Below are 14027 nucleotides of genomic sequence, written 5' to 3' on the forward strand. Positions count from 1 at the left end.
TTCTTACTCCTCAGATATTTTCTTGCACATAGTACCTGGTCAGTGGCTTCAGATTAGACTCTGGTCTATTGTCTCCAAAAAGTTTTATTAAAATCTACAGTGTAAAGTATGTGTATATTGAGAGATATTTAAGGTTGAGCTTGCCATTTCTTTAGTCTTAAATATTGTAATGTATGAAAGGAGTAGAATCTGTGTTCTTCCTGATGGGAATTTTTTTTCATTGCTGTACCTCTCACAGATAAGACTTATGAATAGTTTGGTACATTGCATTAGATGTTACCTGGATGCAGTTCTCAACCATGGGATGAGACTTCTGGTGGGACTCGCCCTGAAGACTAGATAAGAAACACACTTGGCAGATGTCAAAGTTGAGACACTTCAGACAGCGGTATCTGCCAATTAAAGTGGAAGTGTGACTTGTATGACTATTAATAGGTGAGCAAAGAAAATATTACTCAGAAGAAGGAGCATCCTAAGATAAATAAGGTATCTGAGCTATTGAGTGAGTATACAGTTAGATCTTCTTTTTATTTTATCATTTTTATAATATGACATTAAATAAATATAATTTTGTCAACAAACTATAGTAAAGAGGCCTGATTTATCTTCTCTCCCACCAAAAAATACCAAGTGCCTTTTATATGCATGGGACTGTGTGCAACAACACGTAGGGTACATGTGAAGCTTGCGGCCACATTTTGGGTAGCTGCGCAAAGTGTTTCAGTAATTTCAATGCGATTGCCAACAAAGAAACCTGGGAGATTTCCAAAAAGTTAGAATTCTAAATTCTCTTGAGAATTTGTGAGATGTGATGATATTGGACCTGCATTCCCATGTAGTATTGGGGAAAATAAAATCATAGGTAAAAGAATCTAAAATAAACGTGTCATTTTTTAGAAATTTGTACATAGGAAGGAATACAGTGAAGAGCGGGAGTTCCTCATCAGCCAAGGTCGAAGTCCAAGTGAAGCCGCTCAGTAGTGTCCAACTCTTTGCGACCCCATGGACTGTAGCCTATCAGGCTCCTCCGTCCATGGAATTTTCCAGGCAAGGGTACTGGAGTGGGTTGCCATTTCCTTCTCTAACAGCCAAGATTGAGTGACAAACACAGCCAAATTTGTTAACACATCAGTACTGCAGACTCTCTATTACGAACAGTTACAACCTTAAATCGCCTGTCAGAGGAGAGGAGATCTTGAGACATTCTGCTAAGGAAGGGTGTCTCTAGGCACTTAGGGAGAATGTTGTGCTTTTGCGGGGGGGTTTGCTGGTGAGACCACATGGTCAAGAACTAGTAACTTTCAAGGATGAATAGGATCCTACCGTTTGTAAAATATCAGGGATCTATACTTTTTCCAAAAAAGCTTTTTATTTTGTATTAGGGTATAGATGATTAACAATGTTGTGATTGTTCCAGGTGGACAGCATAAGGAGTCAGACATACACATATCTGTATCCATTCTCTCCCAAACTCCCCTCCCATCAGACTGCCACATAACACTGGGCAGAGTTCCCTGTGTTATACAGTAGGACCTTGTTAGTTATCCATTTTATATACAGCAGTGTGTACATGTATCTCCCAAAAGGGAAAGTCGCTCAGTTGTGTCCGACTCTTTGTGACCCCATGGACTGTAGCCTGCCAGGCTCCTCTGTCCATGGAATTCTCATTTGTATCATTTCTTTTTAGATTCTGCATGTAAGGGATGTCATACAATATTTCTCCTCTATCTGACTTACTTCACTCAGTATGACAATTTCTAGGTACATCCATATTGTTGCAAATGGCATAATTTCATTCTTTTTAATGGCTGAGTAATATTCCATTATATATGGAATATATAGATAATATTTCATTATAAATAATATTCCATTATATAAACAGTATTCCATTATATAGTGTATATATATATATATATATATATATGCACACAAAACATCTTTATCCATTCCTCTGTGAATGGATGTTTAGGTTGCTTCCATGTCTTGGTTATTGTAAACAGTGTTGCAAAGAATACTGGGGTGCGTGTATCCTTTTGGATGATGTTTTTCTCCAGATATATGTTCAGAACTGGGATTGCAGGGTCATATGGTAGCTCTATTCTTAGTTTTTTACAAAACCTCCATACTGTTCTCTATAATGGTTATATCAATTTACATTCCCACCTACAGTGTAGGAGGGTTCCCTTCTTTATCTATACCTTTTCACCTGATATTCAACTACAGTTTCTGTGACATAAAATCATGTCTTCCCCATCAGTGGCAACAATGGGTGAGAGCAAAGTAGCAGCTTTTCTTTTAGGACAGTTCCTCCCAATCCTCTTCCCCTCATTTATATACTTGTTTTGCCCCAGAAAGCATTTAAGATTTCAATTCCTGTTTCCAAATTTACAAAAGTAAAACTATGACAAGATTCCTATAGTTTTCAAGTTTTGTATCTTGCTGCAAAGACATGGTAGGGAGACTTGAGGTATACTAGCTAGCAAAATTAAGTACCGTGTGATATTTAAATGCAGAGTGAGAGGCATGGAAAATAAATGTAGTAGGAGAGAGAGAGGCGAAGACACCTGGGAGTGGGATGATCTGATTAGTTTTTATGGAAGAAGTGAGGCTCATGCTGGGTGGGAGATTAAGGTGAAGGAAATCCCAGGTAGAAAGAAGAGGAGGTATGAGGTAATGCAGACTATGGTGAAGAAGGGTTTAGAGCTTGTCAGATCTATCAGACCTACAGAGAACTCTGGAGAACAGAGAAATTAAAAGTGGGAATGTTCCTGAGGCCAGATGGCAGAAGGGTTTTTGACCAAAGTCATTGGAAGGCAAAGCAGAATTCAAGTGCCATAAGACCAACTCTCACGGCCCTTGTTCACTGCTGTCCCTGACACCTAGACTCACAGTGGGGTATTAACAGAGCGTTGAAGGGCTATCATAGTAGCATAGAAAACATTTTTGAGCCCTCACTATGCAGCAGGCAGGGGACATGCACTGACATAGTTAATCCCCATGAAAGTTCTTTAAGGGAAGGCATTCTTATTGTTACCCTCATTTGAAGAAACTGAATTCTTTAAATCAGTTCTGAAAATTCATAGAGATCTTAAGCAAACGCACAAAGTTACACAATGACTTGGTAATGGTTTAATTAGGCTTTGAGCCCAGGGATACCATCTGAATGGAGAGCCAGCTATTTTAACCCATGTAATAGACCACCAAGGGGAGACTTCCCCACCAAGGGGAGACTTCCCTGGTGGTCCTGTGGTAAGACCCCACGCTCCCCAATGGAGGAGGCCTGGGATTGATCCCTGGTCGGGGAACTAGATCTGAAGTGCCACAACTATGAGATCACATGCTGCAACTAAAAGATCCTGCATGCTGAAACTAAGACCTGGTTAAATCAAGTAAGTAAACAATAAATCAATACACGTATATATAAGGGCTTCCCTTATAGCTCAGTTGGTACAGAATCTGCCTGCAGGTGCAGGATACCTGGGTTCAATTTCTGGGTTGGGAAGATCCCCTGAATAAGGAAATGGCAACCCATTCCACTCTTCTTGCCTGGAGAATCCCATGGACAGAGGAGCCTGGTGGGCTATAGTCCATGGGGTCGCACAGAGTCAGAGGCAACTTAGCAACTAAATCACCAAACCACCACCAAATGTATATATAAAATAGAATACAAAGGCAGGAAACTTGAGTTAGAGTCACATGCCACTATTACTAGATGACCTTGAAACAGAAACTTAAGTTCATGGTTTAGAAGATACCTGGTACATGGTAGGTTTTCAATGAACATTTATTGATTGAGTTAAATGAATGACTTTGTTTCTTCAAGGAGGAAAATGGGGCTAGTAAATCCTGACCACTAGGCCTTGAAAGAGTGTGAAGTCACTCAGTCGTGTCCAACTCTCGGCGACCCCTGGAATTTTCCAGGCTAGAGTACTGGAGTGGGTTGCCATTTCCTTCTTCAGGGGATCTTCCAGACCCAGGAATTGAACCTGGGACTCCCATATTGCAGGCAGACGCTTTACCATCCGAGCCACCAGGGAAGCTGAGGCCTTTGTAAAGTTTTACAAAACTTTGAAAATTATTCAACATGCATACTTGGGGAGACGTGAAGTGTATAACATGAAGTATTTTTTATTAAGATGATTTGATGAACCATCTGTACTGGCTGCTTTACTTGGCTTTACTGTATGGTTGCAGTTGATTCCTTAGGACAATATGGTGACCCTAACCTTGGCTTAGCTCCTCCATGCTCTGAAACTACCGACAGAGGCATGAGAAAGAGTGCAGTGTGGATAATGAGGTGGTCTGTTGTTGATGCTTTTACTCACAAAGAACCACGTTATTTATCTCATTTCAAAATTACACGGCCATTCAGGAGTATACGTGTGACACATCCTGCTAAAATTGGACCCTCAGCTTAGGAACAATCTCTGGTCTTTCTCTCTGACTTTAGGAAGCCAAGTCTTGCCCTCTTCTCGCTGCCTCCAGATCTGCAAGCACTTCTGCTCTAAGATGACTTCATGACTCTCACTGAAACTAAAAGCCTTGATGCTATCGCTGTGGTTTTCTGAGAGCCAAAAGCACAGGTTTAAGGTTAGACCTGTAATGTATTCAAGCACTTTCTAACAAGCTCAGATGGTTACAGCTGAGAGAAGCTTAAGTCATGCTTTGATTCACCCATCCTTCTCTTGCTTACAAAGAACTGTGGTCTAGAGAAGCTCAAGGTCATGCCCAGATGACTCAGCTGTCTGCATGTATGAGAACTATACATTGCCTTAGATTTTTAGGAGGAAAGATGGGTCACACAGAGGCATTTCTAAGAAGCAGCTTAATCTTACTCTTAGTAGGTAGGGACACAACCAAAAACTTACAATATGGCATATTTGGCCCTATGCTTTTGCTATTTTTTTTTTTTGGGTGACCTGAGCAAGTCATTCACATTCTAAGACTCCTTGATAAAATAAAAATAATAATATATGCATTATGTTATACATAATGATTTTGAAAAAAACATGTCAATGTTAAATTTGTATTTTATGTAACTGCAAAAATGAATTCTGTCTCTGGCCCAGTAACTGCTTATGTAATACTTGTTTATTGAGTAAATGATTATGATATACTTGTAATATAGAAAATCATATTAATGTCTTCCCATTGCCCAATTAAAAAAAGAGTTTACTTTTCATTGTCGTGTGGATATTTCTTTGCTTTAGCTTGCTTGGTTACCAACAGTTGGGGCCATTGGTATGTTTTATTGTTTCTTTTTTTTTAATTTATTTTTTTTAATTTTAAAATCTTTAATTCTTACATGCGTTCCCAAACATGACTTGTGTTATTTGTGAAGAGTTTCTGTGAGTGAAATTTCACTGTGTCCTCAGAATTCTCGGCAAAATCAATTCACTTTCTCAGCAAAATGAAAACCTGATTTCCAGTGAGCTTAACAGACTTATTTTATATCAGACCTATTTTTGTCACTTCTCCTGCCCCTTCTGCGTATACCCCCTTTTTTAACCAGTTTTGAATTCCCAGGTTGTCCTAGCTCGTCAGTTTCACCACATCACTAGCCCCTGTTACACCTGTGTTCACCCACCATGGTGATGGTCACCCACTTGCCTGGCCCCCACTTGCTGGCTTCCTTCTCTCCTCCCCATCTTTAATAATAACTCAAATTTTACTTCTTTATTGTTTTATTTAGAGGAAACCTACAACACCCTTTTCCTAAGATAGGATTTTGACTGTCATCTAAAAGCCATGGAAAGATCTGAATTTCCTGCTTCCAAACCTAGCTTTCAAATCTGCCTTTTCCCCCAGGAAAAGAGAAGCTCTGGCATGGGCAGCTCCTATAAAGCCTCATCGTTTTTTTGGTTTCAAGGAATGTTCTCAGTTGTCTGCACAAGGAGGCAGCAGAGCATCACGGTTGCAGAGCAGGGCCTCTGGATTCGGTCCACAGCCTCAGCCACTTGCTAACCATGTGAGCCTAAGCTTAGGTTATTTAGCTTCTCTGCTAAATAGTAATAATACCACCATTAGGCATAATAACACCATACGTTTTACACAAACGAACCATGGGAACCACACAACCTAATATTTGTTCAACATTTAACAAACGTTAACAAGGTCCTGTCACACAGGGAATCATAGTCAATATCCTATGATAAACCATAATGGAAAAGAATATGGAAAAGAATGCATGTATGTATAACTGAACCACTTTGCTGTACAGCAGAAATTAACACAACACTGTAAATCATTTACACTTCAAAAATATTTTTAAATAACAAAAAATGTAAACTGTTGTTACTGTTATGGTTAACTACAAAATATTTAAAAGAGTTTTGGTAACAAAAGACAAAAAACTTTCCCCTTAAGGAATAAAAATATCTACCGGTCTGAGTATGTATCCCCAGAACTTAATATTCCATTAATCATAGAAGGGAAAATAAAATATAAGCAGGATCACTCATACAGGAAATTATTATTCCCCCCTCCCCCCCAAATCAGCTGAGTTCTGAAAGTGTGACTAGGACAACCACAAGAATCTGGAGACAAGAAGCTCCAGCTCCAGATCCATTTGGAGAGTGACAGTCTGTGTAACAGTGGTGAGTGACTGTACCTCAGTCCCGTGATGGGAAAGTTCTTGCAGATTCTACACCGAACAGGGTGAGTGGCCATTTCAGTGGCTGACAGTCGGTAGCAGGTTGGGATCCATAAGAGGATGGGAGGCTCAGACTGCAACCAAGACAGGAATTTCTCTTCTTTGATTACTGGGCTCAGCACCTGAAAAGCAGTAGCACAGTCAAATATGTTTCCAAGCATGACTGCAGTCTCTTGTAGAGATGAAAGTGTATTTTCACCTCCTCTTCTGCCTCTGTTTCTGTTGACTCTGCTGAAGTTTATCTCACGCAAAGGTGGGGTAAGTCTACCTCCTGAATTAGGTTGTCTGGGATGCGTGTGGAGTAGTAGGTCTGTGATTGAAATGGGTTGGCAGCTGTGTCTGCCCCCAGTTCCCAAGGACATGTGCGTGGCACTCACCCCTTGGAAACAGCTGCGTGTAGCACTCTCCACAGAGCACAGGGCACGACTTTCCCCAACGACAGCTGGAATCTACAAGAGACAAGAAACCCTGTGTTAGTGATTAAGAAATGGAGAAGTAGGTGGCCACTAGTCACACCTGAGCAGTGGCGCTTATGGCCAAAGAGTCACAAATACCTGGTGTCTGAGGCTGGATGAGCTGTTTCAGTGAGGCAAACAAGACACGTGTGGATTTTGTGCAGTGTATCAATAGAGACAAGGAAAGAACAAGTGGGGAGAAGTGGGGCTTGGACAAGAAGAGTAAGAAGTTCTGGCAATGAGGGCAATACAGGGAGGGCTTCTATGTTTTCCCTGTGACCCCAGTTATTTAACTTTTCTTTGCCCTTGGACTGCAAGGAGATCCAACCAGTCCATCCTAAAGGAAATCAATCCTGAATATTCATTGGAAGGACTGATGCTGAAGCTGAATCTCCAATCCTTTGGCTACCTGATGCGAAGGACTGATTCATTGGAAAAGACCCTGATGCTGGGAAAGATTGAAGGCAGGAGGAGAAGGGGATGACAGAGGATGAGATGGTTGGATGGCATCACCGACTCAATGGACATGAGTTTGAGTAAACTCAGGAAGTTGGTGATGGACAGGGAGGCCTGGCATGTTGCAGTTCATGGGGTCTCAAAGAATTGGACACGACTGAGAGACTGAACTGTACTTGCCTTTGTTCCACTACGAATTACATATAACAATGATACCATATTAAACTTCAGGGAAGTTTTAAGAAAAACCTTTTCAAACACACATCATCTCATTTTAATAAATGCCAATTTTCGAGGCAGGGCAGTTATTATCCTGTTTACAACAAGAAATAAATTGAGATCTGATATTTTGCTCAAGGTAAAACAAACAAACAAAATAGATGCCAATTACTATACAAATGAGATCTCCCTCCAAGACTCTTTACTCTGATGAGGGGTTCTCCCAAAGCTTTGTCATACCTGGACCTGATTTGTATTCCAATAGCTTGATTTAACACTACCTCACTCAGTGGTTTCTATCTTTCACTCAGTCACATTAAGGAGTTTAACTAAGGGACTAAGAACACCTTGTGACTGCTGAGATGGCCAGGGACTTGGCCCTGGCATTAACTATATGCACAGATACATGTACCTGTCACCTCCATTTATGCCCATTTGGTCACGTGTCCTAATTTCATGTCTGATGCCTTCTACAGCACAGATTGTCAGCAGGCATTGCTCCCAAGCTCAGAAGTAATTTCAAAGACCCCCCTGCTGAGTCCATCAACTCGAATAAACATTCTTCTAATCAGGAAAGTGGCACTTAGAACCACTTTGCTGACAATTAGCCAGGCAGAAGTCAACAAACATTTGTGTAATTGTGACAAGATGGCTTGTACTTTAAATTAATAATAATCGCATCACCAGCTGAACTAAACATGATGTGTTATTTGGCTTTTGTCTGAAAAAATAACTCATTACCCCTACTTTGGCCTGTGAATGCTGATGAACTAACTGAACCACTTATTTCGATGGTATCTTGAGCCCCCGAGAAAGGGGTTTAGCCTCATTTGTACAGTATGGAAATTCAATCAGATAGGATCCACTAGCCAGTTCTGGGATTCTGATATCAGTCAAAAGAAAATTCACTTCTGTTGTGGGTTGTAACCTACATTTCTGGCTCTAAAGTGTGTGCACAAAGATTTTGTGCCCATTTGACTAATTTCTTGCAGATAATCTAAGGAAGAATTAAATCTGGCTAGAGGGCCTGCAGTGTAGGCAGAACACCACTTGAAGTGATAATTAGGGTTCTCGGGGGAGGGGGTGGGATCACACAGAGGGGCCTGGAGTTCTCTATGGGAACCCATCTTGGTGTTCTTAATGGAAGTCAATGGGATGATAATTTGCTATGCAAATCTCTACCTTCCTAACAGCTTTCTTAGGAGCCTACTGATGCATGAGGGGGAGACAGCGCTGCAGGAGCTGCCATTTCAGCAGCTCGCTGACCTTGGTTGAGCCTGAAACAAGGGCAGATTTTTAGGGCCTCTTGGGTGGAGAGCCAGCCTGGGGCCAGCTGTACTAGTGAGGAAGCGGCATAGGATTTCAGAAGGAAGATGCCCCCTGTCCATCTTCTTTCATCACATCCACTTCACCGCTTCAGTCTAACTAGACTGGTTGCATAAATGGATGGGCAGATTTTCGCAGTCTCCCCCCAAAATGCGGGGATCGTTGGGGCAGTAGCTTCTTAAGATATGCCTGAGAGTCAGTAGAAAACTGGTGACAGGATCTGTGTGCTGGGCAACCGCCAGAAGAGCTCTTTGAAAACTGCATCTGAGGTCTGAACCTTAGAAATGAAAAAAAGATCATTGCTCCACTTAAGAAATATGAGCATATTAAACGCTGTTTAAAATTTACACAATAAATTAAATACTAATTATTGCAATCAATATGAACATAAACTCTTAACATTAAGACCAAATCAAAGCAAGGGTAACTTTTTTAATTTTTATTTTTTTGGGGAAAAGTAATTATATTTTATTTATTTTATTTTATTTTTCGGCAGCACTGCATGGCCTGCCATGCATGCCAGGCATGCAGGATATTCCCAACCAGAGATCAAACCCATCCCCCTTGTAGTGGAAGTGTGGAGTCTTAACCACTGGACCACCAGGGAAGTTCTGCAAAGATAATCTGGGTAGGTTTTCCTAAATCATATTCCTTGTCTGATAATCTTTCTCCTTACCCACCTCCCACTCTTAGTGTAATAATCCCCAGTTCAGAATCCTTGGTTCTCCAGGGTACCAGAATATGCCACCCCCAAATATACCTCCTTGGCATATGTATTATTTTGAACTAAAAGTCATTGAGAGCCAATAGAGGCAGAAAAAGCACTAAAAATAGGATACAGGTTTTCCTTTTGTAAAGGTAACTTACATTTATACAGTAAATCTGTTTTTACCAATAGTGTCTCCCTCTACCTACCAAGAAGAGGAGGACTCTTAACAATCCTTGTTAGCAGAGAAATCACAGACTTAAATGTGCATAACAAACCCTACTAAACAACCCTTGTTCGCCATCTATTTCCTGATCATCTTCTCATAAACTTGCCTCCCCCACCTAGAAGCCCAGAGTCCCTTTTCCTTTGTTTAGCGTAAAATGGCTTACAACCCTGAGTTGTATCTACTTCTTTGAGTTACTCATCACTGGGTGTTCCTACGCACCATACACATGAATAAACTTTGGTTTGTTTTTCTCTTGTTAATTCTTTTACAAGTCTAATTTACAGGGCCCTAGACACAGAACTTAAGATGGGTAAGGGAAAAAGATTTTTTTTCTTCCCTCCAGTCCAGAACCGCGGGGAAATGACAGAAAATTACTATAGTTTCACAGTGCAGAAAACCTAGTTCAAGGATTTTACAGGGGCTTGAAGAATCCTTAAAGGATGCTTGAGGCATCTTTAAAGCAGAGGTAAAAGATACAGAGACAGTAATCACTTGTACACAAAATAATCCAGAGCCTACATAACTCATTTGCAGAAGATCTTGCTTGGTTACATCATTTTTTACAATTAAGAAGCATATTTACATTAAGGAGGTTAGATTCCTTATTAATTGGATGAAAACAATGTCATATTTGCACATTCTTAAAGCATAGCAAATTATGGAAACCAACTATTGAGTACTCAGGGCTGCATTTCATCTATGTTTCATTAAGCACTTGTTAAAGGCCTTAGTAGGCTTCCCTGGTGGCTCATCGGTAAAGAATCTGCCTGCAGTGCAGAAGCTGCAGGAGATGCAGGTTCAGTCCCTGGGTCAGAAAGATCCCTTGGATGAGGGATCTCCAATAATCTTGTCTGGAAAATCCCATGGACAGAGGAGCCTGGTGGGCTACTGTCCACTGGATTGCAAAGAGTCAGACATGACGTAGCACATAACACATGCACACATGAAGACTTTAGTATCAAGCACTTTTCAAGCTATTGGAGACATAAAGATCACTGAGATAGAATCGTTGCCCTTGAGAAGCAGCCTAGTGGGAAAACCACATATCTAAGACATGATTGCAATAAAATTTGACAAGTGCCATAACAAAGTTATTTACGAGGAGTTTAAGAAGTTTTCAGTGATGAGGTGACTAATATTTTGAGTAAACTTGAAAGACAAACAGTATTTGTCAAGCAAAGGAGAGGCAGTGGTGTTGTGGATAGATGTACCTGCGCAAGCCAGTAGTGGAACATGTCAGGTACAGTGAGGATTTTGACATGGAGGAGACACAAAACTGGGAGGAGGATAAGGCAAAATCAAAACACTGTAGAATACACAAAGGAAACCACTGGATATCTTTCCATTGGGGATTATCTGAACCTATAGAGATGTGCATCACTCTCTTTGACGAGGCTACCTTACAATTTTATAGAGATTAATGTCAATTTGTTGACAACTGATCGCAATGCAAATAGTTTCTATTTATGGACATCCAAATGAATTCTCTCCTGGTTGAGCAACAACTCCCACCCCTACCCAAGCCACTCTTGGGTCCACCTGCAGATTTATTACAACATTCTTAATCTATCAGTTTATCTGATCTTTAGTTATTTCTTTCAACTTGTTGTGACATCTTACTGGAGTCCTCTTATAGTTAATAAATAAAAAATTGAATAAAATTTTATATTTGTTTACTTTGAGTTACCCTTATTTGAGTTACAAATATTTATTTGTTTGCATTCATTTTAAATTTGTATAAGTATCATGATTTTACCTCTTTTTGAAAATAGAAGATTGGAGAAAGCTTTGTTTGTGATACTAAGGAGTTTAGGTTTTATTCTATAGATAGACATAGCCAATGAGGAATTTTAGGCACTTACATTGACATTTGGAAGAGTCACTGGCTGCTGTGTGGAGGAAGAGTTGGAGAAAGGAGAGGCTTGAGTTGGGCAAACCAGTTCGGAAATAATTGCAATAGGTCAGACTATACTCAGATATTACCAGTGACTAGAGAAGAGAGAGATTGCTTGGAGAACTATATCAAAATAGGATCGACACTATAAAGAATAAGATCCTTTAATAATTAATGTAACTGGAACACATTTAGAACTCTTGAGCATTAGAGATTTACCTGTTGTAGATCTGTTAGCAGGTTTCTCAAAACCCTTCGAGTCATGCGTGCTCCCAAATCATGACCTCCCCTGTTATTTTCTGCATAGAGCTGAAAAAGAGCTAGACATATAAGGGGGAAGAGAAACCTTTAATTGAATACTTGCATATATCTTTGAAGAGTATGTACTTTGAATCCTAAACACTTAATTTTTGGTTCAAAGGGAGAAAGAAGAGAAAGTTATAATTCTTGATTGTCCACTTGCTATTTTGAAAGCTTCCCAAACTAAGTAACTTGAAAAGTAGTGAAGAGCCACTCACATTTCTAATTTTGATCATTGAGCACATCGATGACAAAGACCATGAGTTTGGTGACTGGTGATGGGAGTAGGGACTGCTTTAAGAGAATAAGAACTACTGGTGTCTGAATAATCTCTATACAAATAAATATCAGGGATAACCAAATTATGAATAGTTAGAACACACAGATCAACATTTTGGAAAATTCTGAGTTTTGCTGGTACATGCTGAACCAGAGCCGTGTGGTAGTGGGGATACAGGAGTGAGTGAAGAAGGTCACATGTTGGAGAGGTCTGGCGGCCACCACACTTCAGACACTCTAAACCCCTACTTATGTTACCTCTGTATTTTGTAAGAGGACTGTCCCCTGAGAGGGTGATCAAAGCAGCGGCTGCAGGTGCAAGCTTGATAAAACCCGTTCCTGTGCTGCATGGCAACAACAACAACAAAAAAAAAAACAGAGGCAAGAATGGGAAAGGCAGGGTTATTTTATAAAAACCATGACTATGAATGAACATTTCTGACATCATGTTACAAGTTCACGCTCTTCATGGTCTGTTTTCCTCTATCTAGAATTTGACAGGACTAAGAGTTGAATAGAAATATTTCATCCCTCATGATTTATTCATTCATGTGTTCAACAAATATTTATTCGGTGCTTTCTCAATGCACAGCACTACCCTAGGCACCGGGGACCCAGGGATGCGCCCTCTCTTCCTGGACCAGGTGGTCTCATTGTCTTTAGGGTTCACAGGCCCAGAAAACAAACAACAGAGACAAGAACCAAAGGGCAGGCAGAATGAGCAAATCTTTATGTTAAAAAAATCTGCTTCCTCTCAGGTTGCTCTCTAGAGCCTCATCACCCTGTGCCCACCAGCTATGCAGTTAGAACAATGTATCAAAGGCAGGTGGGTTGTTAGAGGCAGGCATTGAATATAGAAAGGACAGCCAAAAACTTAATGCTTAAAGGAGGCTGAAATCAAGAAAAAAAAAATCACTTGAGAACATATTTATATATTATTTGCATAACAAAAAATAAATAATAAACTAGTAAGGAATTTGCCAAATGGTTACTGTCCTTGTCTCTAGGATGCAGGCTTTGGGGTGATATTGCTTCTTCCTTATTCTTTCCTGCACTTTCCAAATGTTTTATATTCACTGTGAGTTTTTAAAAGCCCATTCTACAAGATGAAGCCAACTGGGTCAAGACCACATAAGATAAACACAGCTGAAGTGGAGCAAAAAAAGTGATAAACTTGAGTTCAGTGAAACACACAGATACACTCACACACACACAACACCACTGACTCCAGAGCATGCATAATTAAGCCTTTGACAAGGTGGAAATGTTTACGTACCTTCCCTCTCCAAGTCATATGTTGAAATCCTAGCTCCCAGTGAGAGACTATTTAGAGGTAGGATTTGGGGAGACTACTAAAGGTGGAACTCTCATGAACTAGATTACTGTTACTATAAAAGAGACCCCAGAAAGCTCTTTCACTCTCTTCCACCTTGTGAAGACACAGCCAGAAGATGGATCTCTGAGTGCCTGGAATTGGTTTCTCACCAGACCCAAGTGTCTGCAGCTGCCTT

The 14027-nt window shown here is 40.3% G+C and overlaps 1 protein-coding gene across 1 annotated transcript in view; it reads right to left on the reverse strand.

The window, feature by feature from the left end:
• Positions 1–14027, reverse strand: part of DYTN (dystrotelin) — a 73937-nt gene that overhangs the window by 38717 nt on the left and 21193 nt on the right. The window contains 5 exon segments of the mRNA XM_069573765.1: positions 281–392; positions 6611–6774; positions 7030–7101; positions 12157–12257; positions 12775–12860. Of these exon segments, the coding sequence (XP_069429866.1) occupies positions 281–392; positions 6611–6774; positions 7030–7101; positions 12157–12257; positions 12775–12860 (535 nt within the window).

The sequence above is a fragment of the Ovis canadensis genome, chromosome 2, assembly GCF_042477335.2.
Source record: "Ovis canadensis isolate MfBH-ARS-UI-01 breed Bighorn chromosome 2, ARS-UI_OviCan_v2, whole genome shotgun sequence".
NCBI lineage: Eukaryota > Metazoa > Chordata > Mammalia > Artiodactyla > Bovidae > Ovis > Ovis canadensis.